This window comes from the organism of the source record quoted next, unplaced genomic scaffold, assembly GCF_019419815.1.
Source record: "Pyrus x bretschneideri cultivar Hongxiangsu unplaced genomic scaffold, Pyrus_bretschneideri_v1 Contig9, whole genome shotgun sequence".
Classification (NCBI taxonomy): domain Eukaryota; kingdom Viridiplantae; phylum Streptophyta; class Magnoliopsida; order Rosales; family Rosaceae; genus Pyrus; species Pyrus x bretschneideri.
Window position 1 is genome coordinate 6,334,150 of NW_025999831.1, and position 27,817 is coordinate 6,361,966.

General features: G+C 35.8%; 1 protein-coding gene and 1 pseudogene across 1 annotated transcript; both read right to left on the minus strand.

Annotated features, from left to right (window-relative positions):
• Window positions 1–1,026: 1,026 nt before the first annotated feature.
• LOC103953193 lies at window positions 1,027–25,653 on the minus strand (annotated as a pseudogene).
• LOC125473519 (uncharacterized tatC-like protein ymf16) lies at window positions 25,496–27,817 on the minus strand. Its single transcript, XM_048576429.1, has 5 exons — window positions 27,274–27,817; window positions 26,816–26,905; window positions 26,312–26,526; window positions 26,130–26,190; window positions 25,496–25,930 (listed from the first exon to the last, which is right to left on the minus strand). Exons 2-5 carry the CDS (start codon window positions 26,867–26,869, stop codon window positions 25,496–25,498), a joined length of 765 nt encoding a protein of 254 aa, XP_048432386.1. The 5' UTR covers window positions 26,870–26,905; window positions 27,274–27,817.

Here is a 27,817-nt window from a genome sequence, read left to right on the forward strand (position 1 = left end):
TTTTTCTTCTCTCCTCTCCCCCACTTTCTTGTTGGCTTCCATTACTTCCTTTTGGCTCTGTGCTTCTCATCTACCTTTCCGCTGCCTCTAGCTGTCAAATTGTGAGGTCATGGCTTATTTTCCCGGCAAAACATCTTTATCTCTACTATTATAAAGCCAAGGTCTGTTTGGTGAAATAAGGCATCGACAAAATAGTTGGACAAAAATGCCCATAAAACAAAAAAAAAAAAAAAAGAAAAAACTGTATTTGCCACGAATAAATAAATAAATAATTATTGCGAAAATAGATCAACAAAAATCAATCCAATTAAATTCCAAATTTTAATGTTCTCAAGTATATGAAACAGATGACTGTATAGCAAATAAGCACGGATTTCATTCCATAGATATCGAATTAATTTTAAGAATCTTACTACCTAACTCAAACAAATTCTAATTGAGAAGTTTTAACAAAAAAGATATGACATCTTGAATTAAACTAAAATTCTCCAATGTTGATGATATATTCCCTAAACTATTCAATGGTCATGACATCTAGGCACAAAAGTATCCTTACATGTTAACCCTCTATTTAGCATCTAGACGAATTTAAACAAAAATCCATTAAGCTCTACGAAATTTTTTGAAAAATCACACAAACCCTAATTGCAATGAAACCGCCACCACCCCCCTGCAGAGTCACATCAGATGCAGTTAACAAAGAAGAAGGCCTTCAACCCCAAAAGCCATGAAGTGAGAAGAAGAAACATACAGCAGGTTGCGCTCTCATTTTCTAATTTAGTCAGATTTATTTTGTTAATCTACTGACTGTTCTTCTTTTTGGATTAATTAGTTCTAATCCTTGTCAAATGTGATGCTAGAGTTAAGTTATTCTCTGCACTTGAAAGTTCTGTACACAAAGGATCTGTAAACATTTGACTACTAGGTACGGATTTTAAGTAATAATAGAATGTACGACTTTCGGCATTTCTGTGCATCAGCATGTCGTGTCGTCATCGAGTACGATATGATGGGTACAACCGTCAATCTGTAATTTCGTAACAGATTACATTTCACCCAAGTTTGAAGTTACGTACAATATGCCGTTTCTGGTATTTACAAAGCCTCTGTGATTGTCTCAACCCTAAAAGCGGGGCGACGTTTATGCCGGCTAGTGATTTGCTGAGTACTGTCGAACTATCTGAATTAAATTTTGCCTCAATAGACGATTAAGATGTCACGAGTTAGCTGCAAAGTGGTTGAATACGGTTTCGAGAGTGGACTGGCTAATACTGTATTCTGCAATGCCAAGTTTACTTCTGGAAAAGAGAGATTATAAACAGCACTGGTCAGATTGAGCATGAAGGAATATGAACAGACAGAAAAGGTATGACGAAATTCACCTGTTCCGTTTAAGGTGCCCAAAGACATCTGCAAGCGAGAGGCCCTGTCGACATGGCAACTGCAATAAAAGTTGAGATAGATTACAAGTTGCTATCCATGCTTAAAATACGCGCATGTCAATCTTGTTAGAGCCACAGGTGAATCCAAGAGACCCCCGATCCACATTTATCCCACTGGCCATCATTAAATAGAGAGACTTACATCGGTCCAAAGAAAAGGTAACTTGACCTGGGAATCGAAAACACTCCAAAGGGGACGTACCTTGCCCCAAGCTAACCAGAAATCAAGAATTCAGGGCTAGGGGTGAGAACATGAAATGGATTAGGGTCCAACCTCCTAGCATTTTATTATACGGCTTTCAAGAGGACTGCTTTGCAAAACAAAGAAGAAGAAATTGAATCTTGCATTTTCAAGATTTGAGAATGTCTCTCTGAAACCCAAATTCTCAAACTTTTCTTTGAAATGAAAACAGTGAAAACGAAATAACAAAAGTAGGCAATGTGTAACTGTGGACGACATTTTTGAGAACTATTTCAACAAACTGACACTACTTGGGTACACTTCATAAAAGCCACAATTAACAAGAATCGCCCACACCACAGCGGTAGTTGACAAGAAGTTAAGGAAGCTAACTTCAGAAAACTAAAGAAAGACACTACTTTGGCGTGTTAATGAACGCGTGACCACTGTGAAAGCTATTCTCATTCCTATGTGGCCAACATGCACTCGCACACACTCATAGACACTATTCGTGTTCCTCTGTAGCCCACATATTGGTTAGCTACAAGCTAACAGTCTGAGCATTTAGACTGAGAGTTAGTGTTATGGACCTAATAGTATCCGAAATATGAGGCAGTTTGCATTATCCAAAGTATTTTTGTCCTTTAAAATATTGAATGCTTGATGGATATGGACTAGACAGCAGAACAGAGATTAATATCTTTTCTTTTCTTCTTTAAATTCCATTATCTACACAAACGAAATCAATAAGAACTACTATCTGTAACATTAATCCAAGATAAAATTTACCTGATATTTAGCACTCAAGCCATTAAACCCCTGGAATATTGCACCAGGAAATGATGCAAGGACAAACGAATCAATTGCTGAAAACTTCTCATTGGATGTGACGGAACAGATGAAAGCCATTCTTGAATAACTCGGCAAAGATTTTCCAAGTCCACACAGCTGACTTCAAAAGGTTTAACCTAAGACCAGGCAACAAAGTTCAAAATATTTCGATATCCCATATATATATCATGTCACGTTATAAATCTTTTTAACCACCCCACTCGACAAACAAGGGAAATAAGGAAAAGCATAGAGAAATACCTCTAGCTCAAGATAAATCGAGTTTTCAAATGCCGGGGACAACGAATGCATCTTAATCGGCCTCCAACCTTAAAAAACAAATCAGTGTGGTGATACAGTGATCTCAACAGTAGATTAGTGCTTCAAGTAGACTGGTGAGTAAGGTAAATAGGTACCATGATCCCCATACGAGTGCAAAGTGCTTGAGCTTCATTCATGCCATGATAGTAAGTATTACTTGTTGAGAATATCGCGTTTAAGAATAGGAAAAATAGAACAAACTCCGGAAATCGAAAACAAATAACCAAGATAAATAACACCAAGAATTTACGTGGTTCGGCAATATGTGCCTACGTCCACGGGACAGCAATAACAATCTTTCACTATATCAATAATGAGTACAGCCAATAATCCTGCCAAATCTCTAGAACTAGGACTTGACGAAAAAACTGAAAGAACAAGAACAAGAAATACACCATCTCCTTTCTTTTCTCTCGCACACACTTTACAATATTCTCTCACTCTAATCCCTTGTGGTATACAATTTATTGTTTTGCTCCCCCTCAAAACTAGTACAATAGCCCCTTTATATAGACATAGTAAAGGTCTTCCTCAATAAGGATTACTAATCCTAATTGGAATCTAGTTATGAAACCTTCTCCAATTGAGAAACTAACTCCAATTGGGAAAACAACTCCAATTGCGAAAACAATTTAATCCTCTAAGACTATAATTCCTTATAGACGTAGGACAACTTATCATGGGCTGGAAAAAACCCAACATTACTGCTGTCTTTCCTCGTCTGGTTGATAGACGAGATATCACTTCCCACATGAATCTTTTGGCAATTGGATCCATACCTAGTACAATTAATGGTGAGCAAGAATTCTAACTCTATACCCAAATAAAAAGCAAAACATATATGCCTTTATGTGGTGGAGCACAGAATATTTTCCATAGAAACCAAGTAGGGGGTAGCCTAGTATATGTGTATTTCACCATCCATGCCTAGTAGGAGTATCCTCTACATTTCCTACAAAATAGTTTAAGATGAATAGTTGTGTTAACAGACATTCTCGATTTTCCAATCCTTGGGTGGCACAACCTATATTAACTTTCATGCAGAAATATTTCATTTGTGTTCCCTCTGTAATTCGAATGGAACCACAATGAGAATCTTCATCAACTTCCCTTGAAAGCAACGGTTTTGGTTCTCTCTTGACATCCCAAGCTAGATGTTGGAACCACCTGCTATCACCCCCTCATATGGCTCCATTAATTCCTTCCTGATGCTTTGGTGTTCAATAAGGTTGGTTAGGTAGAGATTTATTTTCTTAGTCAGTTACCTTTTGACTGACAGCCATAGTAAGATAAGATCACATATGAACCACACAAAGAATTTCACTCATCCCCTATTTAGTCATCTTTAGTTGAGAATCTTCATCAACTTCCCTTGAAACAACGGTTTTGGTTCTCTCTTGACATCCGAAGCTAGTTGTTGGAACCACCTGCTATCACCTCCTCACGTGGCTCCATTAATTCCTTCCTGATGCTATGGTGTTCGATAAGGTCGGTTAGGTAGATATTTGTTTTCTTGGTCAGTTACCTTTTGACTGACAGCTATAGTAAGATCACATATGAACCATACGAAGAATTTCCCCCATCCCCTATCTAGTCATCTTCAGCAGTTTCATAAAATAAAGGCAGTTTCATTATATAAACAGGGAACAAAACAAATTTGAAGATATTGACTGCAACATCCTATACTATAAATTTAAGGACTAGGCTATCAAGATTTTAGAGTAAGAACCATTATGTATACCTGTTGATGGCTCATCAAGAATGACTATAGGAGGATCTCCAATCATCGCAATTGTGACGGATAATTTACGCTTGTTTCCCCCACTTAGAGAAAATGATGGTTTGTTGGCATGCTTTAACAAGTGAAACTCCATTAACTTTTCCATTACAACCTGTCCAAATAGTTTCAGGATTTGAGGGTCCACCATTTGATTGATTATTCAAAACTATTAAAGGTTAAATGCCAAATTCATTCCACGTATTTAAACATGAAAAAGGAATTGACTTAGAATTTAGCATGATAAAACTTGGATGGGAAATTCCAAGTCATTAAAGTCTATGCAAATAGGAAATATAAATCAGCATTAAATATAGGTGCTAAAAAAAATAAAGTTCTAAGAACTGTGTAACCAAAACAAAAAAGTATGAACTTTGAACACATATACATACATCATATACCCGGTGATCTGGTACTCCTTTTATTGTAGCATAAAGCTCAAGATGTTCTTTAACAGTTCAGAATTCCAACAAAGCATTGAACTGTGGGCAAAATCCAATCTGAAATTGAATACAAAATGAGAAAAGTTAGCTGGGGTTTACCACAAATGAAGAAAATGAAAAAGAAAAAAAAAAAAAAAAAAAAACAACTGCATGTGTCTGTAGATGCATATAGTCACCCACACACAGCATATACTTGTGCACAAATAGGAAGAAAAATTATCGCATACATGTCGACGAGCAGCCTTGGGATTAGAGTATATATCCCTTCCAAATATATAAGCAGTCCCATCAGTTGGAGATTCCTCACCTGCAAGGAAATTGTTAAATCAAAACGAAAGAATTGACATAACAATTCAATATTGAAAATATGCTGATTAACAATGCAGAAGCACACAAGACCAGAAAATCAATACTAAGCAATGCAAAAGTGAAACCTTTTTACTAGTGTTTCACTGAAATCACACATTATCAGGTTGGAGATATATGGATGCATTGATGCAACAATATAAATAATAATATTCGTCTTAGAAGACAGGCTAATCTGAGTGAACTCAATTTAGGATGATATATTAAAGGGAGATGATTTCCGCACACCCTTTTTCTCCCCATGCACACCCCTGTTTATCCTTGGTCGTTGGAACGAATAAAGTAAAGGAGAATCAAGGAACATAAATAGACAGGTGTGTAGAAAAAGAACCAAGGGTGTGCAGAAATCATTTCCCTTGAATTAAATCATTTTATCTAGAGGTGGTTCCCTCAGATTAGTTGAAAACTAAACATTACTTATGACAGGTACAATATGAGTATGGCCGGATTATGCATTTTAAATGTTTCAGCAGAACAGTAACTATCAGATATTCTGGTGTCTAGCAGTTACATACCAGTCAGCATTGACAGAGTTGTGGTCTTTCCAGCTCCATTTGTTCCTAAAAAACCAAAACACTCTCCTTCCTGAACCGAGAAAGTCAATGAATGTACAGCAATTTTTGCACTATGATGCCTTCCTCCTGGAAACACCTGAAAGTTTACATATATTGCTATTATACCATCATAGGTTTAAACCATCACACTGTTAACTTACGAGAACCACCAATATCATTTAAAACATAATAGAAATACCTTCCATGGATTCCGCAAATAGATTATGGCATTGTCAATGGAACCTGAAACTACCCTAGCTCTTTCTATCTTTGCATCTATATCTTCATCAAGGTCAAGAGTAACATCATCTGATGAAGTCTTCAGAAGGGATTCTAGATAACTTGGAGTGCCATGTTCGATACTTCTAATGCTGTTCCAACATTCCTTCAGTGTGGCTAGTGTCCACTTGTTAGAAAGTAAGAGTTCAAGCCCACGTGTCAAAAAGGAAGTAACAAACGCTCTACCAAAGGTGAGAACTTTGAATCAGATCATAATAAACCATATTTCCATGTGAATTACATTTAGACTTTGAATCATATATTTAAACATGTAACCAATAGCAATCCAAGACACAAGGTGTTACACTTCTTGCCCTAAATTTTCCATTGGTTACAATGCACGCTCAGCACATGCTAAATGTACTTGCCAACCTTGTACCACTTTCTAATAAAGAATAGTAATAAGAAATGAATAAGTTAGAAAAATTAAAAAGTAGAGTTCAATTCTTACAGAAGGCTGCAACCACAAGAATTTATACCCAATATCTACTTTCATATAGTTTGAAGTGGGAGGTTCCAGATCCAGGATGTCTAGAACCCAGATGTCTGATTCTAGGTTAGATTACCATCACATCCCAATAGGTCAAGCTGTTAGGATGTGAGTAACATAATCTTATACGTAAACAACACTTGTTGCTCCAATTTCTATCTACCATTTTGACAGAATGAAAGAACAAGCGACTTTGTAGAGTTTTAACTGTAGGGTTTCATCTTGTATTGAAATGGTACCATGTAAAAGAACATTTGAGCAAACCAAAACTCTAAGAAAGGTTTTTTCTTGTTACCATTATATATTCATAGGAACTTCCACTTCTCAAGAAATAAATTTTACTTTTTAAGCAGACAGTTGCAGAAGATTTCCTGCACAAGGCCAAGATGCATACCTCAATACCAAGATAACAAATTGAGCCACCAGTAACATTCCAATCAAAGGCCTGATCACTGGATTTATCTTTCATTTCTTGCCGTAGAAGAGCCAGTGATGCAAGTCCATCACCAAAGCAAAAGCCTGGAGATAACCTGAAAAAGTTCTGGAAGCATAGATCTCATTGTTAGGGAAGATAAGATTGTTATTCTCAACACGTCATCAGCACCCAGTTTTCCATACTGAATCATGACATTTAGTAAGAGGCAATCTCAAACTTCTAGAACATCCCTCCATCAGTTGATAGAAAATTCTAGACTTATTGCTCCTATTATATTAGATGGTTCACACCAATGCAATGCTATCAAATTACGAATTAAAACAGAAAGTTGTGGAAACGATAGGAAGTCAAGTACAACATTTCAATTAGTCCGACTTTTCCAAATGAATCAACATCTTGAAAATAAATTTTTTTTTTTATTTTTAAAAACACTAGCTAAACTTCCTTCAGAATAAGTCAACATCAAGCTACTAATCACAAATTCCAAGAGTGGTATTTCCCCAGCCCCTCCCTCTCAACTAAAGTATATTCTTATTATTAAACAATAAAAAAATTATTTATAGATAAGTTCTCTCATGTTGTCACTGCAACATACAATCTTCACTATACAAACTATAGATATGTATATAAAGAGTCCCTTTCTATTGAGGGATCCCTCGATCACCTTGTGAGACCCACTCCACGTTATATTTTATCAATGTAAAACCTCTATTTTTCGAGTCGTCATTCATAGACTATACTCACAAGAGTTAAGCTAAATTCAGAGCTGTTAAGGCATCTAATTGTGACAAAGAAAATAGATTTAAATGGCGCTTCCAAGAAACACACCACCTTTTAATATAAAATTTTCAATTTTTTTTTTTTTTTGGGTACAGCTGATCTTTGAGGAAAGGCCTAAAAGAAAGACAGTTTGGATAGTTCAAAGTCAATGCAGAGTGTGCCCTACATATCTACATATATTCCACAAACACCAAAACTTCATAAGAAAAGTTAGACGGATTAGTAAGTTGTAAACCAAAGTATTAAAGTAGTAGAAGTAGTAGTGGTAGCAAGTAGAATACCAAAAAAAACATAAGTTACACGCGTGTAGGAATACAACCTTAAGAAAAGAATTTGCACTTGCTGTTGCCTTTATAAGCCCCATGATGAATGAGATAACCATAAGAATGAGTCCCATAAAGAAGTGGACCAGGAGATCAACATTCTGGATATGAATAAGCATATAAGTACAACATTAATAACCAATAGTTGCAAGCTTAATGCTGTGAATATGAGAATAATAGAATGACAAATGAAAAATACTTGTGAATATGAGAATAAGAGAATGACAAATGAAAAATACACTACCTGAGCCATACTGTGGTCAGAGAAGAAAATTGCAAGGCAATATGTGGATGATGCAATTGCTAATCCATACGTTAAAAACATGATAACTGTTGACAATAAATATCCGCTTCCAATGAACTGCTCCAGACCTACATAACAGTTTTCTTGTAAAATAAGTAAACCTGAAGATATAATCGATGTTTGATGGAACTCAAGAAAAAATAGAATAACCGTGGAGCTTATTGCCCTTGGTTGGTGTCTGCTGATCGTATAGAATGTGTTTCTGATATATTATAAATAGTACAATATCCCGTGTCCAAATATTCTCCTATTTCAGCAGACGCTAACCAAACAAAAAAACGTGCATAAACATTTTGAATGCTACTAATTTTCAGATTTGAGTCATTTGTCCAAAAGAAATGACGACATTCCCACCAATTGCTTTACAAAAACAAAAAAATCAGTGATAACTGAAGTTGGAAGCTCAAATTCGTACAAGAAAAAAGTGTGAAGAACTACATGTTTAAAGACATACCAAAGATGTAAAAAGGAATTATTGCAAACGATGAGGGAAAAAGGAAGCTGACGAAGTCCCATATGAAAGTAGAAGCCCAACATGAAAGAATAGAAAACTGAGGATGAAAGAACACAAACCTGAAGATGAATATAATATAACTTGGTTAATCTTATGAGTATCGGTAACGAAATTACAAGCGGATGGTTATTTAACTAACAGACAAACATACCCCACTAATCAATTGTTGGTGTTTAGCTTTCACTTCACGCTCCTGCATCAGTCAACCAAAAAGAATTCTGGGGTAAGGAAATACTCAGAGCAGACGAAAATACATTGAACAACTCTTAGGTAGGTACGTAGTTTAATTGACAAGGTTTTTGTCAACAAAATGGGGATCTGTTTCTATGGCTACAAGTATGTCAAGTACTGTTCTGGGAGTTGGTTGTGGTTTTTTCTGTATTATAGCCCTTAGGTCATTGTAGTGGACCTTTGACATCATTAAAAAGTTTAGTTCTTTTTTTCACCTTCACTTGTTTGAGAACTACCTTTGATACTATCTTCTGAGACCCATCTATAAGCCCTACAAAGAGCTTCATCTTTTTTTTAGGTCCAAGCTCTTCCTTTCATTGCAGATGTGGCTATTTGAAAATTATTGACAAAATTGAAGGAAAGATTTTTTGGAAGAGGTAAGAGAATAAAATGTGAAGAATTGAAATAAAATGAGGTAAGACAATAAGGAATGGTGAAAATTATGTGAGAAATGATGTAGAAATGGCTTAGGTAGTTATAGGAAAAAAAAAATTAGAATTTTTGCTATAAAAAAAAAATTGTCAAAAAAAAATTTTCAAATGCAATGCTAACATGGCGTCAGCATGACGCCCAGGTAGCCTTTGCAATTCAAATTTCTGGGTCAGCCAGGGTTGGCTGGTTAGCTGGAATAGACTAACCGGTTGGCCTGATTTCATATTTTGGCCCGATGGGGCCCACAAGCCATTTGACCTAGCTCTCGGTTCAAGACCGTTTTTGCGTCATTTCGAGCTATTTTTAGCTCTATGACCCTTTGGCCAGGTCGGTTGGAGATGACCTTAGATAATGTGGAATCAAAATAACTTAATATATTATTGAGAGGTAATTATTATGATTAAAACCACAATAAATTATCTTAACAATTTTATCATCTAACGGTCTAGAAATTTGCTTATTCAACAGTTTCGATTACTCGACTGGTAGTGTAAAATTGAGTATAAACAATAATTTAGAGAACTACATAATTATGACAGTATTATTTGGTGTTAATAAACGTTATGTAAAAAAGAAAATTATATACTTGTCTTTACATCATTAGACGCTAGACGACACGTCAAGATGCAATATATGGTACCTTAGTTTCCCACCGAGCTCATCGTGATGGATGAGAGATGTGTGTGAAGACATCAAAGTAAACTGGAAAGGACGAGTTGCAAGTCCCAATTTACGTGACGAATCTCATCCATTCAAGTTGTGTGAAGACACATGCACGGTGGGGATCTATGGAAAGGAGGGGGACCATTTAGATGTAACAATTTTTTACACGATTCGTTAATATATGTAAACGACACAAAAATAATGAATTTTGGGTTTAAGTCAACACGATAACTAACCGGGTCGCATGATAAGAACTCGTTTCGACACTTTAAGAAAAAGAGAAGTTATTTTGATGATTTTTATTTTTTATTTTTTATTTTTTTGGTGAATAAGAGAGGTGAAGACGCCCCAGATGAACTAATACATATCATTAATAACAATAAAGCAGCCCATAGGGACACGTACAATATCATCCGTTAGATGTTCCATAAGCTAGTGGGGAGGAAATAGAAAAGAACACAACCCAAGGTCCAGATTGTAGCTTCATTTGGCTAGCTGATCTGCAACATTGTTCGCTTCCCTGAAAATATGCGTTAGATCACAATGCTCAATTCTTCTCATCAAGTCCCTGCAACTCTTCAAAAGGGTAGCAAGGGGGTGAAAAACATCTTGCACTGACTGGTTCAACAATAATATAGGAGAGGAAAAGTTCATCTCGATGATTAACTTAGATATGCTTTTTTCAATAGCAAGCCAAGATTAATAGAGAAACCTCCCAAGCAATCACCATTGTGGTCATAAAGAATCCCTCTAGCACCGATGTTGCTCGAAACTATTTTCCTAGATCCATCCACATTCAAGTTGTGCCAACCAAAAATTGGAGGCTCCCACTTCAACATAACATGCATCCGAGAATGTGGTTTATCAAATTTTAGAAAAGAATCCATCCATTCAGAAGCAGCACCAACAATAACCTTTTAAGGATCACTAGGGAGGGAAAAATCGACATAAAAAATCTAGTGGTTCCTCCATTTCCAAATATACCAGCAAGCAAAGACAAACAAACAATTCCATGTTATCTTGTTAGACCACATTACCTTGGACGTCACGTTAGCCATCAACCAGGCTTTCAAGTCCAAATTAAAAGTATTGCGCAAGTGAGAAAGAATCCGTAAAATATCCCAAATGCATTTAGCTCTGCTACATTCCTGCAGAATATGTGTTATGGTTTCCAAAGGCAAGAGGAATCCACAGTTAAGTTTGTTTTGGTTATTTGCTCATTAGTAAGTAACTTAACTTGACCAATGAGCCAAAGGAAGAATTTAAGTTTTTTTTTTTTTTTTTTGTGTTTTGGGGGGGGGGGGGGGGGGGAGAGATTTTGAGGGTGCAAATCCCAAGCCAATCAAACATAGGCTTTCTTGCACAATCATACAACACATTATAGGCCGTTTTTACATTGAAAGTTCCATTTGAAGTGCATCCCCATATAAGTTTCTCCTTTCCAACACCAATAATTCCAGCAGGCCAACTGATTATTTTTTTGACCAAGTTTTCTGGAAGAGCAGATCTTAACTTACTAACGTCCCACCAACCATCCCGAAGGAAAAAAGAGATTGGAAAGTCCTCCTCGGAAAAGTTATTAGCATCAATATAATTAATTAAAAGATCACTCAACACCCAATGATCTTTCCAAAACTTGACACCATCACCTTTCCCAATTCTCCTTTTCATTCCTTTGTGCAACAACTCAGTTCCATCAAGAATTCCTTTCCAAGTGTAAGAGCAATCAGACTTCTCATGTAGTTTGGTATCCAAAATAGAGTTTCCTTGCAAGTGTTTCGCCTCATAGATTTTTGCCTAGAGACTTGTATCCTTAGCATGAATTCTCCATCCAATTTTAGATATCAAAGCTTGATTCATCTCTGCCGTTTTCTTTAATCCAACACCTCCAACGCACTTGGTCCTTCATACAAGGTTACATTGACATAAATGAATTTTCTTTTTCTGCTGAGAGTCCTTCCAAAAGAAGTTTATGTTCACCTTATACAAGTGCTCACATACACTAGCCAGGAGCTTAGTGGTTTGCATAGCATACACTAATATTGCAAAGGTGACTGGTTGGATCAATGTGGCTCTTCCAGCCATTGAAAGAACATTACTCTTCCAAGAAGAAAGTTTACTCTGAACTTTATCAATCACGCCCTTGTAAGTTGACTTCGAGAGTCTACATTGGATCAATGGCATTCCTAAATAATTTCCAAGATTATTAGACAACGGAGATCCACAAATAGCACTGATTTCTCTAGCCTCATTTGCACAAGTATTAGGAGAACAATACAACATAGATTTCTCAAAGTTGACTGCTTGGCCAGATGTTAAGCAGAATTTTTCAATACATCTCTTCATCACCCTAGCTTGTTTTGGTGTTGCATCTGCAAAGAGCATAATATCATCTGCGAAGAAAATGTGAGAGACGCCGAGACTAAATTGAGAAGCTTTAACAGGTTTCCACTGACCAGAATTAACTTCATTGGTAATAATGTGAGACAACTTCTCGATAAAAAGAACAAAAATATAAGGGGACAAGGGATCCCCTTGCCTAATACCATTACTAGGCATGAAGCTATCAGTTAATTCACCATTAACACTGACTTGGTATTTAACAGAGGATATGCAGTCCATAATAAAATGAATCAAACTTTCATCAATCTCATAGAGCACACTACTGATAAAGCTCGAGTTTAAGCAATCATAAGCCTTGGACAAATCAATTTTCCAAGCCAAAAATCCTTTCTCACCCTTGGACCTTCTAAACTTATAAAAAATCTCTTGTGCAATGAGAATATTATCCGTTTTATGTTTGTCAGGCACAAAACTAGCTTGATTTGGACTTATCAATTTAGGGAGAAAATGCCCTAGCTACAAAAATCTAGTTATGACCTTATATAAAGTGCAACATAAACTAATTGGTCTAAAATTCAGCATCCTTTGAGGATTCTCAATTTTTGGCACAAGAGCAATTAACGTTCTATTCAAATCATGAGGCAAACTATGAGTTTGAAATGTTGTTTTAACCATATCAACAATATCACTTGCACATCTACTTCATTGAGCTTGATAAAAGCAAGCAGGAAACCCTTCTATACTCGATGCTTTAGTACCTCCAATATTGAAAAGGCCATTCTAAAATTCAGCCAAGTCAATCTCTCTAATAAGTGATCCAATATCATCCAAATGAATAGAAGGAAAGAGTTTAGGGAAAGGAGTAACCTGTTTAGACCATTGCTCATGAGAGAAGAGTGTATGAAAGTACTCCATAGCAAGACTCTTCAGGTCATCAGGGTCTACAATCCATTCGCCTTGGTCATTCTTCAATCCCTTAATCATATTTCTCCTTTTTCTCACAATCGTGGTAAGATGGAAAAATTTGGTATTACGATTGTCGTCTTATAACCATTTCAATCTAGACTTTTGATGCCAAAAGATAGCTTCCTGATTTAAAATTTCATTGAACTTTGAAATTAATTCCCGCTCCAAGTTAAGAAGAAAATTGTTTGGACCTCTACACAATGCTTTATGGATACCAACAATGCGTCCAAGGAGCTTCTTCGTCTACTTCTCACAATCATGGTAAGATTGAAAAATTTGGTATTACAATTGTCGTCTTATAACCATTTCAATCTAAACTTTTGATGCCATAAGATAGCTTCCTGATTTAAAATTTCATTGAACTCTGAAATTAATTCCCACTCCAAGTTAAGAAGAAAATTGTTTGGACCTCTACACAATGCTTTATGGATACCAACAATGCATCCAAGGAGTTCTTCTTCTTCTGCTCTAAGTGCCCAAAGACATGAATATTCCATCTTTTCAAAGGCTCAACTAGAGCACAAGTTTTGTCCATGGCAGAACCAAGAGAATTGCCCCAATTTTCTGCAATAAGCTCATCAAATGCGTCATGCCTAAGCCACATAGCCTCAAATCTAAAAGCTATTTGAAGAGAATTGGGGACATGAGTAGATTGAAGACTAATTTTGAGATGACAATGATCAGATTTAGTACGTGGTAAATGGAAAACACATGCTTCTGGGAATAAGTTTCTCCATGCCATATTACATAAGCCTCTATCAATTCATTCTAGAGTCCTCTTGTTAGTCTAAGTGAATTTAGGACCAACATATCCCAAGTCCAGTAGACTATTTGTATCCACCCAAGATTTAAAGTCCTTGATCCAACAAAGAGAAGCACCACCTAATTTATCACCCACCTCTAACATTTCATTAAAATCCCTGGCTAGCATCGAAGGCAATTGGTGGCAGTCAACTACACCATTAAGGTAATCCCACAATTTTCTTCTCTTCGCATTACAAAGGCTAGCATAAATGAATGTAAACAACCAAGGATTATAACCAGATCCCCTCACACAAGCCGAGATGGATTGTTGGTGCCAATGACATCAATATGAACCTTCTTGTTATCCCAAAGAAGCCACAGCCTTCAAGATAACCCATTAGCATCCACTATTTCAAATGAAGGAAAGTCTAGCGATTTGACCACATATAGGGCTCTTGTACCACTAATTCTAGGCTCACAACTCTCAAGAATCTCCATTTTGTGGGTCTGCTTTAAGTTAGTAACATTATTTTGAAATTTGGTAGCCAAAACCATGAGAATTCCACACAACTATATTCATGCTTAAAATTAATACAGATTGAGAAAGTAGAGAGCCAAAATCATCCAATATCAAGCACCACACTTGTAAAAATGTTGACAAAACACATACTGTTAAGCCTCGGACCCGAGGTCAGTGGAAAAAAAAAACTCTGGATCTGAAACGTGAGCTAAAAACTAAATAAATAAAATAAAATTAAAACGGGGTGAAAAGTAAAATTCCTCTTATAAAAAGAAATCCAAAATTCTAACAAGGCTAAAAATAAATAAATACAAATTCTAGCCTCACATCTAATTTGATCTCATTCCATCTACCCTCTTAGACTGTTTAGTTCGTAAACCTGCATAACAAGAGAATGGTGAGCTTCAGCAGCTCAATAGGGACAAAACCTTACCACAGTAAAGTAACAATACTAAATTACGTGTTATAATCATGTAATCAAGTACCAAATCATTATCGATAACAATGCATGAATGCAATGCAATACTCTTCGTCTACCCGTTAATTCATATAATAAAACACGTGAACCTACACGTCCCATACCTTGCATTTTACCAATGCAATGGTGGTTCGAATGTTCTATTATACTAATTAACCCCCTGTAACTCAATCATCCCAATTTCCCCTTTTGTTAGTCATCTTGCCAAAACCCTTCCGTCGCCAATCCCGAATTACCCTCAAAGAAACTGTGCATTGTGGGCTTACTTGAGACTTGGTACCTACTAAGAGTTTGGCTCAACTACACAAAGGATCCTTTCCAACTACCCTCATTTCCAATCCCTTTCTCAAACCGAAGTTCCAACCACTTCTCACACATGAGTGATGCACAAATAATCTCAAATCAGGTTTCACATATATTACATCATATTATCAACGAATAACATTCTAGCATAATCAATAACTAGTAAACACTCAACTAAAGCAATTATCCAACTAATATCCAACCACATTAACCAACCAAAAAGATGAAGGACATATAACACTTCACAAAATTTAATAAAATCAATTTCTATAAAGGTCTGTCATATTTCCTGTACCTGGATTTCAAAGCATCATTGCTCCGAATTATTAACACAATAATCCACCACCGTGGTCAATTCCTATTTCACAAGTATAAGCAAATTAACAAATGCACAACCACAACTTTAATCTTAGTTAAATAACTCGGTAGCTTAGTCTTGTCCAAATACAAAAATACTCATACATGGATATATAATAATAAATATTGGTTGATAATCATATCCTCGTAATCGTATACAAACACTCATAATCGTGAAAAAATGTGAACAAAATATACAAAGCTCGTAATCGTATCCTCTACGTTTTGAGAATGAGTACATCATCGTCTGAATTTTTAAAACAATACAAACCCTTATGAATATTATTTTTAAGGAGTTAAAGATAAATAAAATTCATAATCATTAATGTACAAGTCTGAAAAATGCGAAAGCATATATGAACGCTCGTGATTGCATCATCAACACTTAGCCGATGGTTACATGGTCGTTTAGATTTTTAAAACCCTCCAAATCTCTTAAATAGTGTTTTTTATTTGAGTGAAAAATTAATATATCAAACCAAAGTTCTAACACCATTTCCCTTTGTGATTGATGAAAAATGAAGGGTTTTTATTATCAAAGACATGCAAGGTTCCTCAATCTTGAAACACAAATCCTTTCATTTTACATATCCTTGAACATTTGGTATATAGTAGTAATGTACTAATGTTTTTTCATTACTCTTATTTTAGAGTATGTAGTACTCCAAAGACAAATGTTTTCTTTTATGTTTTGAAGTAATATTTATGTGACAATGTGGTATACATATACTAATTTAGTATTATGTTTTCCATTCTTTTTGGGTCAAATTATGTTTTTCATTTTCAGTATTTATTGATTTAAAATATATTTTCTTTATAGGATAATGGACCGGATCATATTACCTGATGATATTAACGGTCAATTTTGAATCGGGGTATATTAACCTACTTTAATGAGTGATGCACGACACAATTTATTAAAATATAAAGTATGTCACAAAAAACACAATAGGAATGCTAAGTTTAGTACCATTGTAGAACCACCGGATTCCTTGGGATGCGCATCAGGCGTAAAATATCAGCCTTCCAAGAGAAGCCTCCGTGCCGAGGGTGTCTAAACCGTGGGAATAATTGGGCTTTTGTCTAAATCGTAAGATAAGTTCATATGCGTGCCAAAAGGAGAAGTTATTTTTTTTCACCACAAAAAATTAAGGGTAAATTGATGGTTTGACTAAGTAAATATATGAGATTAAAATAAGCAAAACTAATAAAAAAAAATTTGAAAACTTTGAGTTTTAACGATAAAAACAAAATAAAGAGTCAAGTAAATAGTATCAAGATTAACTTTTTAGTGTAAAAATATGGTTTTTCGTAAAAGTAAACAGTACCAGAAGTTTTTCGTTAAAACTCCCATTAAAATATTTATTGTACAGGTTACAATTACACTCAAACTTGAGGGGTACAAATGTAACTTCCCCAAAAATTAAACGAGTTTTTAGAAATTGAAAATGATTTAATTTTTTTGAACTTTTTAGCCGAAATGATCTTTGAGATTTGTCCAACTCCTTACTTTGATACCTGAGATTTGAAATCAATAGAAGTGATTTCTAAAATTATCCACCATCAATCATTTTGATCCTTCAATGAAAAATTATGTTAAATAAGGTTCAAAATGACAAAATTACGTTCAATTTGATAAAGAATAGGCCAAAATGATTTAACAAAAATTAAGAATATTTTTATTATTTTATTTTTAATTTATAGAGATTTTTTTACGAAATGACCAAAATGATTAATTGTAGACAAACTCAGAGACCAATTGTATCGATTTCAAATCTCAGGGATCATTTTGGCTATAAAGCCTTCTTTTGAAAAAAAAATATTATGTTTAAGTTAATTAGAGGACCAGAGTATCCCAATGATAAGGATGCGGACTGCAGCTCCCCAATAAACAAAAAAATGTGAAAAGTCTTAGATTCAATGCTCTGAGTTGGTGAGTTTGCTTGACTATGGCCACAGGTAGGGTGAAATTTCACATAACCTCACCGGGGCCAGAAGGGGAGAACAAACATAGCTTGACACCAGTTGTCTCCCTTTTTAAAGGCAAAAAAAAAAACCAAAACATAACAAAAAAGATAACAAAAATAAAAAAAACAGGAGTAAAGTTGGCTAAAGTAATAGTGGAAGATCCATAGAAAGGTCGGGCAAGAGTACAAAGCCACCTTAATCTCAGGCCAGAAAATAATCAGTCTTGCCAATAACAATGGCTTCTCTAAACACACCGATGAAGACACACACAGAGCACAGGGTTATGCCTAGTCAGCCCATTTGCCCTGATAATGAAGGGGACATGGCTGATAATATTCATTCTCATCAGTATAATCTCCGTCTGATGGAAATTAGAGGAGACACCGGTATTATATATACATATATTTTTTTGTTTAAAGAGTTGGGTTTTTTTTATATTGATTGTTTTCCTGGCATTAACTTATCAGATCTCATATTTTGTTCAGATTCTTCCAAGAAGCTTACATCTCCACGCGAGCCTTCGCCTAGTAAACCTGAGGTGAGCTTTGGATTTCATTTCCAAGAAAAATACTACTTTTATGCAGTTATGTTGTCAGTACGGATTTTGGTTACAACCTCTTTTTGGTTTTTGTTTCAGCCCGAGAGTCCCAAGACCTGGAATTTGGAAGAGATACGTGGGGATCCAAACCCCTGGTCTCCACCACCTTGCAGGACTCCAAAGTCGCCAAATGGCTATGCTGATACCCCTAAGAATTGGGAGGACTGTGACTTCAAGATGAAGAACACACCATAATTTCCACCGGACTGATTCCCCTGCAATCTCAGGGTGATGGGGTTTCCTGGTTTGTTGTTGCTTACTTAGCTTTTAGTTGATCTAAGACTCAACTCTGAAGAAAAAGACAGATCTCTATATTCTGTATGATTCTTGGTTTGTCGTTCTGAAAAAGAGAAGACAAATCTCTAAATTCTGTATGTTTCTTGGTTTGTTGTTGATTATTACTTTGAAAGCCTTTTAGCAGATCCAAGACTCAATTCTGAAAAAGAAAAAAGACAAATCTCTAAATTCTGTAGTAACCAATGCCCACAGAGATGACCATAACTGAACTTTATCCCAAAGGTCCTCCCTTCTACTGACTTCGTAGTCCTAAAAAATCAGCATGTTTCTTTCCATCCAAAAGATAGCTGAAAATATGCAGCCCCATAAGACCTTGGTTTTCTTCCCCTGTCCTGGTAATTCATGTTTCCCTACCATAAAAGAATAACAATCCCCCAACTGATACCATACTCCATAAAAAAAACTTCAACCATAGATTTAAAGCCACCGGACAGTGAGGAAACAAATGATCAACAGACTCTGATCTTTTCTGGCATAAAATGCACCAATCAGGTTGTACACATGAATTAGGTCTCCCTATTTGGAGCATGCCACAAGTGTCAACTTCCCCTTCCCATAAGCCTGAAAAACCCTATCTGCACCATTTTTGAGTAGGAAATGGCAAACAGATTTAACAGAGAAGCTTCCTCAAATGGCAGTTTGAGAGTCAGCTAAATGGGATCAGATGATTCTTTTGGATTATTCAGGGTTGTGGATGAACTATAGGATCAAACTAATTTTTTGTCACCCCCAGCTGCCTCAGTCACTGTAGATATCAGGGAGTCTTCCTTGTCAGATTTTCTGTTGGACTAGAACTCTGATCTTTTAACCTATGAAATTTAGGCAGCTTATAGAGTTTTGTTGTTCATGTATTGAATCTGGATCCTTGTCCTTGTAACAACTTAATATTTTGATTTACCAACCAAAAAATATAAAACTCCAATATAAAACTGATTCTCTGAGCACCCAGAAACCCATTGTTTGCAACAATGAGCAACCATAAAACATCATAACTACTTGGGATAGTTACTTTTTCATTATAAATCAAAATCAAAATGGTTGAGAGATTGAGTTAGAGTTCTTACGTATCTAATCATTTGATGAACTCCACCAACTTAACATAAAATACATTAAAGTACCCATAAGATATCTTAGAGCAAATTTTTTTAGCATTTATGACCTCCACATACTTCACATAAAATATATTAAAGAACCCGTAAGATATCTTACAGCAATTTCTGCATGTGGAAGATAAAACATAATCTTGCTAGTACCTTCAAAGGACTTATTATATTCAAAATGGACAACAGAGCATGCTTACCGTCAATTCTGGAGAAAGGATATCATTTTGAGGACACACCCCCAATTCCTTCCGTATCTCATCCTATACATTCAAATTAAACACAATATCAAACAAACATTGAACTGTTCCCAAAATTAACAAAAGTAAGCAGAAAGTAAACAGATAAGAAATATATAAAAGAACGCCTTTGTTATAACATAGACCTGTATACAGGAAGATACTTCAAAGTGGACTAAACTGTCCAGCTTTTATATCCCACTAAAGGATCATCCTTGCAAACGATTAGCTAGACTGGAAACTACTTAATCAATTATTGGATCAAATAAAATAAAGAACGGTCCTTCCAATTGTGAAATGATTATGGCAATAATCAAATAGTTAAAAAGATTTCAAGTTTGGCTTGTCCCTCTAAGGGGATTGTTGTAAAAGACTTGAAAATGGATGGTCACATCATTTACCATATTGCAGGGTAGGCCCTGCCAATGCCGTCCTCTTTTTTAAAATAAAAAGTGGGCGTCCAGAGTCCTTCTCCAAAGTGGACATTTAATGTGCCAACACTTCAAAACTCAACAGCCTCCTTCTGGCCTGAACCCTACAATTTGTTGGCTAATGATTGGCCAGCTTCTCATGTCATATTCTTGTCACAGAGACAGTAATGTTCGTCAATCATGTTGTATGAGAGTCAGTCAGGGTTGAGTAAGAATGAGGACACACCCAAACTTTATTACCTTATTTTAGCACTGCTTAATGCTTGAGTGATGCTTGTAAAAGAGATATTACCATTTCTATAACAATATTCTTCCCAAAAACCAAAGCATCACCTGAAGTAGGGCAAAGGCAGCCAACAAGCATTGATATCGTTGTGCTTTTACCAGCTCCACTGTGTCCTTTCAGTTACAAAATCTGAAATCAATACAAACAAAATGATGCATCAAGGACAATAAAACTCCATTTATCTGTTTTCATTTTCTATTCAATGACAGTTATGAAATGACTATTTATAAGTTTCATTTGATATGTTCCACAGCTTCAGCTTAGAACTAGAACTGTTGCCCGCGCGTTGCCGCGGGAATGTCAAATAGATTATAAACACACTGCGTTGATGGATGCCCACTCGATCCTTTGAAAGCAAATTGGTTTTACAACACTAAATATTTTGAACTCTAGCATTTTGTTCCAAAATTATACGCGCACTCTAGAGAATCACTGAAGTTCTGGGTGTGAGGGTATTTGAATAAGTATCGACTTCTTGATGTCCAAAACAACAAATTTAATTATCCCATTTCATAAACTGAAAAATTTACAAAACATGAGGAACAAAGAATTTGTATTGTTTATATGAAAATAGAAATACAAAGAACTTTATTAACTACCCATTTTATTAGATAGTTTCCTCCAACTGCAATTGTTTAGATTTCTTACCAACAACTTGCTTACTTCCATGCCTCTTATCAGAAATCAGATCAAATCCCCACATGCAGCCTAACTGATTCTTCTCATACCTCACAGAGCATTTCCGGGACTTCTATGCCACATCTAAGAGATGAATTTATAGTTTCAACAGCCTTTGTTCATCCGAAATATATCATTGGTCTGGCTGCAAGAAACCCCAACAAACAAAATAACAAATAAAATTAACAATCATATGTTGAATAATACTTCAAAACTTCAAAAGATAAAGAAATGTTTCTAAAATCTTGGCAAAAATTGACTAAAGAACCAAGCAGAGGGCACCAACATATAAACCTCAGTAATCGAGCAACAAAATCACAAACCAAGGGATACATCTATTATGCGGCACTCAACTATCTTTGAAGGAAAAGACTACATAACGTACTACCCCAAGCCTATAATTTTATATCACCTATAGTTCCACATAAGAATCAGAATAAGCACCATAATCCAAAAAACATGATTTCATCACACTAGACATGCCAATGAAAACCCCTTTGCGTCTACAAAATGCAAAAATTAACCTCTTTTTCAGAAATGAAGGAAGAAAGACTATAGCTTACAACAAGGAATATAATCATGTTTAACTCAAAATATTTGACATTAATGACACAAATCTAATCCCATATAACCAGACAGAAGCTATACCCTAGAGACTGAAGAGGGGAAAGATAAATCAACCATGCCCAAATGATTATATAATCTCCAGACTGAGAGTGAATTCAAAGCATGAAAGGGAAGTGAGTTCCTTGGTTCCCACATAGATCAAAGACAATTATGCACTTGATCATCACAAATGGGATCAAAAGGTCAAAATTCACCCCTCAAAATTTCAATGAACAAAACCAAGCAATGACGCAGGAAAATGATCAGAAGCTTGAGATATATATAAAAAATTAAATTAATTGACTATATCCCCTGATTTTACAGATACCTTGCATGTTGGGGAGCTCGAAGAGAGCATTTGAACCAAATTCTTTATAAGTTACAACTCCTTTAAGTCTTCAAACTATTTTCCTTAAGTTGCAAATTTGCCAAGGCTGCTTCCATCAATGTTCTAGTCTCCTGTAGAAGCAACACATGAGTTTTTCTAACTTCAAAATTAGAACCAACAGAGTCAAACGTCTTGATAAGCATTCTGAGAAGAAACCATTATAGTATCTGTGTGTAGTATATGTATTTGTGGGTGTTTATCTGAGTCCACCATTTGTTTGTGCTATGAGTATTTAGGAGTGTGAGTGCGTGTACTTGCCAAAAAATTATGATTTTACTTGCAATGGATCAAATAAAAATTCATTCAAATATAACACTACTTGGTTTTGAGACTCCTAATATTGGCAAATAAAAAATAAAAATAAAACTAAAAAAAAAGACTTCTAGTATTCTCCCAATGTTAAGATTTAATATTCATTTGTGCTTGGCTTAATGATATTTTCTATCAATTGATCATTGGTCTAACGAATCTCCACATTCGTTGCAACCCCCAAGGTAAACAACCCCTCCGGGCGAATACCAACACCCTAATAAACATGGCTTTAAATATTAATCTCATCTATGATATATTTGCTACTGTCATTGATAGAGAGATTAATAAAAGACCTCTCACAATGTTATTGTGTCATAGTAATAATTTTTATTACTTCTTTTATTGTAACCAAACTTTAAACCTTTTGGATTAGAACACAGGCAAATGAAAAAAATAAGTTAATGCAAAATCTTTAACACATCAACTTGCAAAATATTTGCAATATACTGAGATCTATCACAAACAAAACAACGTCGAAACCAAAGCTACTAACTCCCAAAAAAATCAAAACTACATATAAGAAAAAGGAATTCAAGCTTAAAAAAATTAAATTAGGAAAAAGAGTTGGAGAAGCAACAACTGACATTATTTTCCAAGGCTTTTCAAGGTTGGCAATATAATGCATATGCTTCCCAGGAGCTTCAACTAAAGCTTGATAAATTGATGAAATGGATTGGAGCAAGAGTAATTCGAGTGCCTCCTTCTTCAGTCTAACTAGCTAAAAAAAAAAAAAAAAATATATATATATATATATATATTAAGATTAGATATTACAAACTGATGTACAGATAATAATAGAATCAGTGTCAATTTCTCCATGTTATCAATACCTCATAACAAATCGTCAACAAATGAAATCAGTTTTAGTTTTTTGAATTAAAAAAGCCAAAGCACATTTTCAGAGAGTCCAATAGCCAGACAAAATCATAATAGCCAATAGCAGACAAATCCAGAAAAAGATGAAAACAAATAGAATCATTCAAATTTTGTATACTGTTAGTTTCTCAACTAGCCTTTACATATTCATTCAGATTATGCATGTATTAGGGCGCTTTAAGCGGAATGGTAGTGTAGTATTCAAAATTTATTTTCATACGATCACAAATGAATCGCCCACTATTCTACTTAAAACATCATTATTCTACTCAAAACTAAGTGAAAATTAGTTGTTTCTATAAAAACATTGAAAAACATATGAACTCATGCCCAACTTTGATTAATCCAACATTAATGGCTGACTGTTTCAACATTAAGAGTTGATAAGAGAACATTGGAAAACATATAAGCGTGCCCATCTATTATCATATCCGAAAAGAACCCAGAAATTTAATGAAGAATTCTCCAAAACCCACCATTTAAACTAAAACCCACAAATTTAAATGAAAAACTCTATAAAATCATGAAAATTTAATAAAATCCAAGTACATTAATCACAAATTCAATCGTACAAATCTTCACATCCAATAAGTCTAGAGGGTACCTAGCTTCCTTGCAAAATTGTATCTCTACAGGCCAAGGCTCAAATTTCCTTGCAGCCGCCTTAATTTGATAAGTCCTGATTCAAGCAGTCACACACACACACACACACACATATAAGTTGATGCGTTCAATGAGCATGAAATTACCAGAAATTATGATACCGACTGAAAACTTTAGAGTAATGTCCGCAATTAAATAGTGAGCATGAAAATGACTAACCGGGTAACACAAACTGCTCAAATTTGGGGGGGAGGGGGGGCTTGAATTTGAAGAACCCAGATTGAATCCGGTTTTCATACACGGTGAGCTCTAATGAGTAAACAGCACAGCATTTCCCCTTTTTACCGGCATAAACCTTACGCAGATTTCTTATTTGGATGCATCTACAAGTAGACAAAAATCGTAATGAAAAGAATGAATGAATTTGTTAAAAGAGAAATTCACAAACATTCAAATTAAACAGACCTACCTACAGTCAAGCTCTTGTTTCATTTCAAAGGTTATCGCTGCCAAAGATGCTCTGGCATTATCTACACCAAAAAACTCGCCTTCTTGCAATCCTTGTCATGGCTAAACTTCTAGACCAGAATTGTGAACATGAAGTTCCTTAATGAAGTTCCATGGATATCTAATTCCATTCTCCCTCAGAAGGACCTGATCATATAAGAAAAGTTTGAATTCAAAAGGAGTCTACACTACATTCAATCCTTTTTCTTTACCATCTAAAACATCATTGAACATAATAGGTTGAAAATTAACAACTAATGGACTCAAATGCAACTCAAATTTGAGAAAAGAGAAATTAAGCAAATGGGACTTCTTACCAGTCTGCCCCCTTTCTCTTGATGGAATATAAACCCGAGCTCCAGCTTAGCTTGCGTTCTTCACCGGCGCTCGCCGGATGTATAACTCATCCCGCTCCAAAGGTAACGAGTCTTCTGTGTGTTAGAATCTTTACGGGAATAAATCGCATATGTTGGTTGAGAATTGCTCGGGAATTCATTGATAGTTATTTTGCCAGGTTCTAGGGTTGGGCTACTTTTCTTTTTTGTCGATCGAGCCGCTTTCCCTCATTCCACTCGTCCAGCCTTCTTCACGAACTTGTACAATAGACGCCACAAAGATAGCCAACTCTATTATCGAAGAAATAAGGAAACGGGCAACTGTTTGACACCAGATATCTGGGGGTGTGGGAAGAGCAGCTGTGAGAAGCGGAAAAACCATCAAAAAACGACGATTGTTCGTGAAGGTTTCCACAGAAAGACCCCTTAGTTCTGGCAAACGGATCACAATTACAGGTACCTGGGAGCATACCGATGGAATGAAAGAAATACGAACAGTTAACATAATATGGTTAACTTGGTATGAGCGAATTTTTTGATGTTGCACCCACGACGTATGGAACCATGAGAGATGGAATACCCCATCTTGCAGACCCATCATATAAAGACCTTCTATTATCTTTTGTTCCTGAAACATTACAAAGAAAAAGGGGTTGCAGTCCAAAAGATTTTGATCCAAAACATACAAATAAACATAAAGGATGAAGAATGACACTTTGGCCCAAAACATTAACAAAGATAGAATAAATAAGTAAACGAAACAATATGGTGACTAAGGTAAATCATCAACTTTATTCCAATTAGAGTTATCATAACAGTTACCAAACCTTCTCAAACACCGAATAGCTGATCAACCGAGAAATTGGGTAGAGGAATCCCAGAAGATACCTGCTCATCCAAGTTCCAGATCAACCAAATAGAGCTTGTCAAAACATCTAAACTAACAGATATACAAAATTATAACAGCAATGTAGATATACAAAACTTAAGGTATGCATAAAATACACCCATCAAAGTTTTTATGGTGGACTGGAACTCATCATCAGTGTATTCATGACTTGGAAATGGGACTATTTGAATGTTTGATGGGCCGTAAAGCATCCATGGAAAGCTGAGAAAGGAAGGTTCACCAGAGGACAGCGATGCCGATGAAGGAAATTCTAAATCTTTGGTGTCAGATTGTTGGGCCGCAAAAATAATAAACGAATCCAGTACTTGCTGGAGCTGCAGTTGTACTAAAGCATTAGAAAAATAGACGTGTGAGCTCTAATGAGTTAACAGCACAGCATTCCCCTTTTTACTAGCATAAACCTTATGCAGATTTCTTATTTAGATGATCAACAAGGAGACGAAAATCATAATGAAAAGAATAAATTTGTAAAAGAGAAATTAACAAACATTCAAATAAAAACTGACCTACCTACGGTCAAGCTCTTGTTGTTTCATGTCAAAGGTTATAAAAAAAAAAAAAATGAGGATCCCTTCCTTTAAAGGCTTCCCTAAAAATATGTACCTTGTCCAGATAAAGACCGATTAAACAGTAGAGCAATGCATCAAGCAATATCATCAGTAGACAGACCAGAAAATTCACTCCAGATGATGCCTACAGCGATAATAGTACTCAAAATTAGAACACATCAATAGATGTTAAAATAATTTTGGTAGGGAATGACCCAAATACAGAGCATTTGGGTAGTAGACCTGGTTAAGTCTGGTATAAGTTAGCAACAATACCTCTCACAAAAAAAGAGATTCTTTAAAAACACCCATCTGGTTTTTCATTTCATTTTTTTTTTCCCTTATTTCGCTTGAACATATGAAGTATTGAGAGAATATTGCTCAACGTAAAACTTCCCTTAAAATATACCTAGTACCACACATAGCTGCATCCAACACGCACTACATGCAAGCGTGGACACTATTCAAACATAAAAGCAATACAAGAATTAGCCAGAGTTTGTCAACACTTACGGCGGCGCTGGATGAATCTGTGTATCAACGTGCATCCTCACAGCTATTTAGAGATTCACTCATAACAGAAGCTAGAGGACAGTATTCGTAGGACGGTATTCGTGGACGGATGAGCGATTGGACCGCCTAGCATCCTCACAGCTATTAACAACAACATTACCACCTTGGTTGCACGGCCAACGCACGGTCAAGACACGGATTTGGACACCCCGACACGGTCGACGAAATTTCGCTAGGGTTTTCAGGCGGGAGGCAGATCCAGATTCGCTAGGCTCTTTCAAAAGTCATCATAAATCAGATCCACGATGACCTATTCCGCCTACTCTAGCAAAGAGAAGCCGTCGGCGTCCTCTCAGATGAAGATGGGGAGGAGACGAGATGACGCGAGACGACGTCCTTGCTTTGGAGAAGAAGGGAGAAGAGGGGGGTTGGAAGGGGCTGGAGAAGAAGGGAGACGATACGGAATAGTGAAATTGGGGTTGGAAGAGGCTGGAGAAGATGGGAGAGCATACGGAAATAGTGAAAATGCCGGGGGGGGCCCATT

Excerpts from the sequence above, each read along its gene's own strand:
- LOC125473519 (XM_048576429.1), bottom strand. The coding sequence starts at position 26,869 with ATGATATTGCTTGATGCATTGCTCTACTGTTTAATCGGTCTTTATCTG. Across the intron at positions 26,527-26,815 it reads TCGGTCTTTATCTGGACAAG|CTCCAGCAAGTACTGGATTC; the intron begins GTACATATTTTT and ends GTACAACTGCAG. Across the intron at positions 25,931-26,129 it reads GCTATTCGGTGTTTGAGAAG|GAACAAAAGATAATAGAAGG; the intron begins GTTTGGTAACTG and ends GTAATGTTTCAG.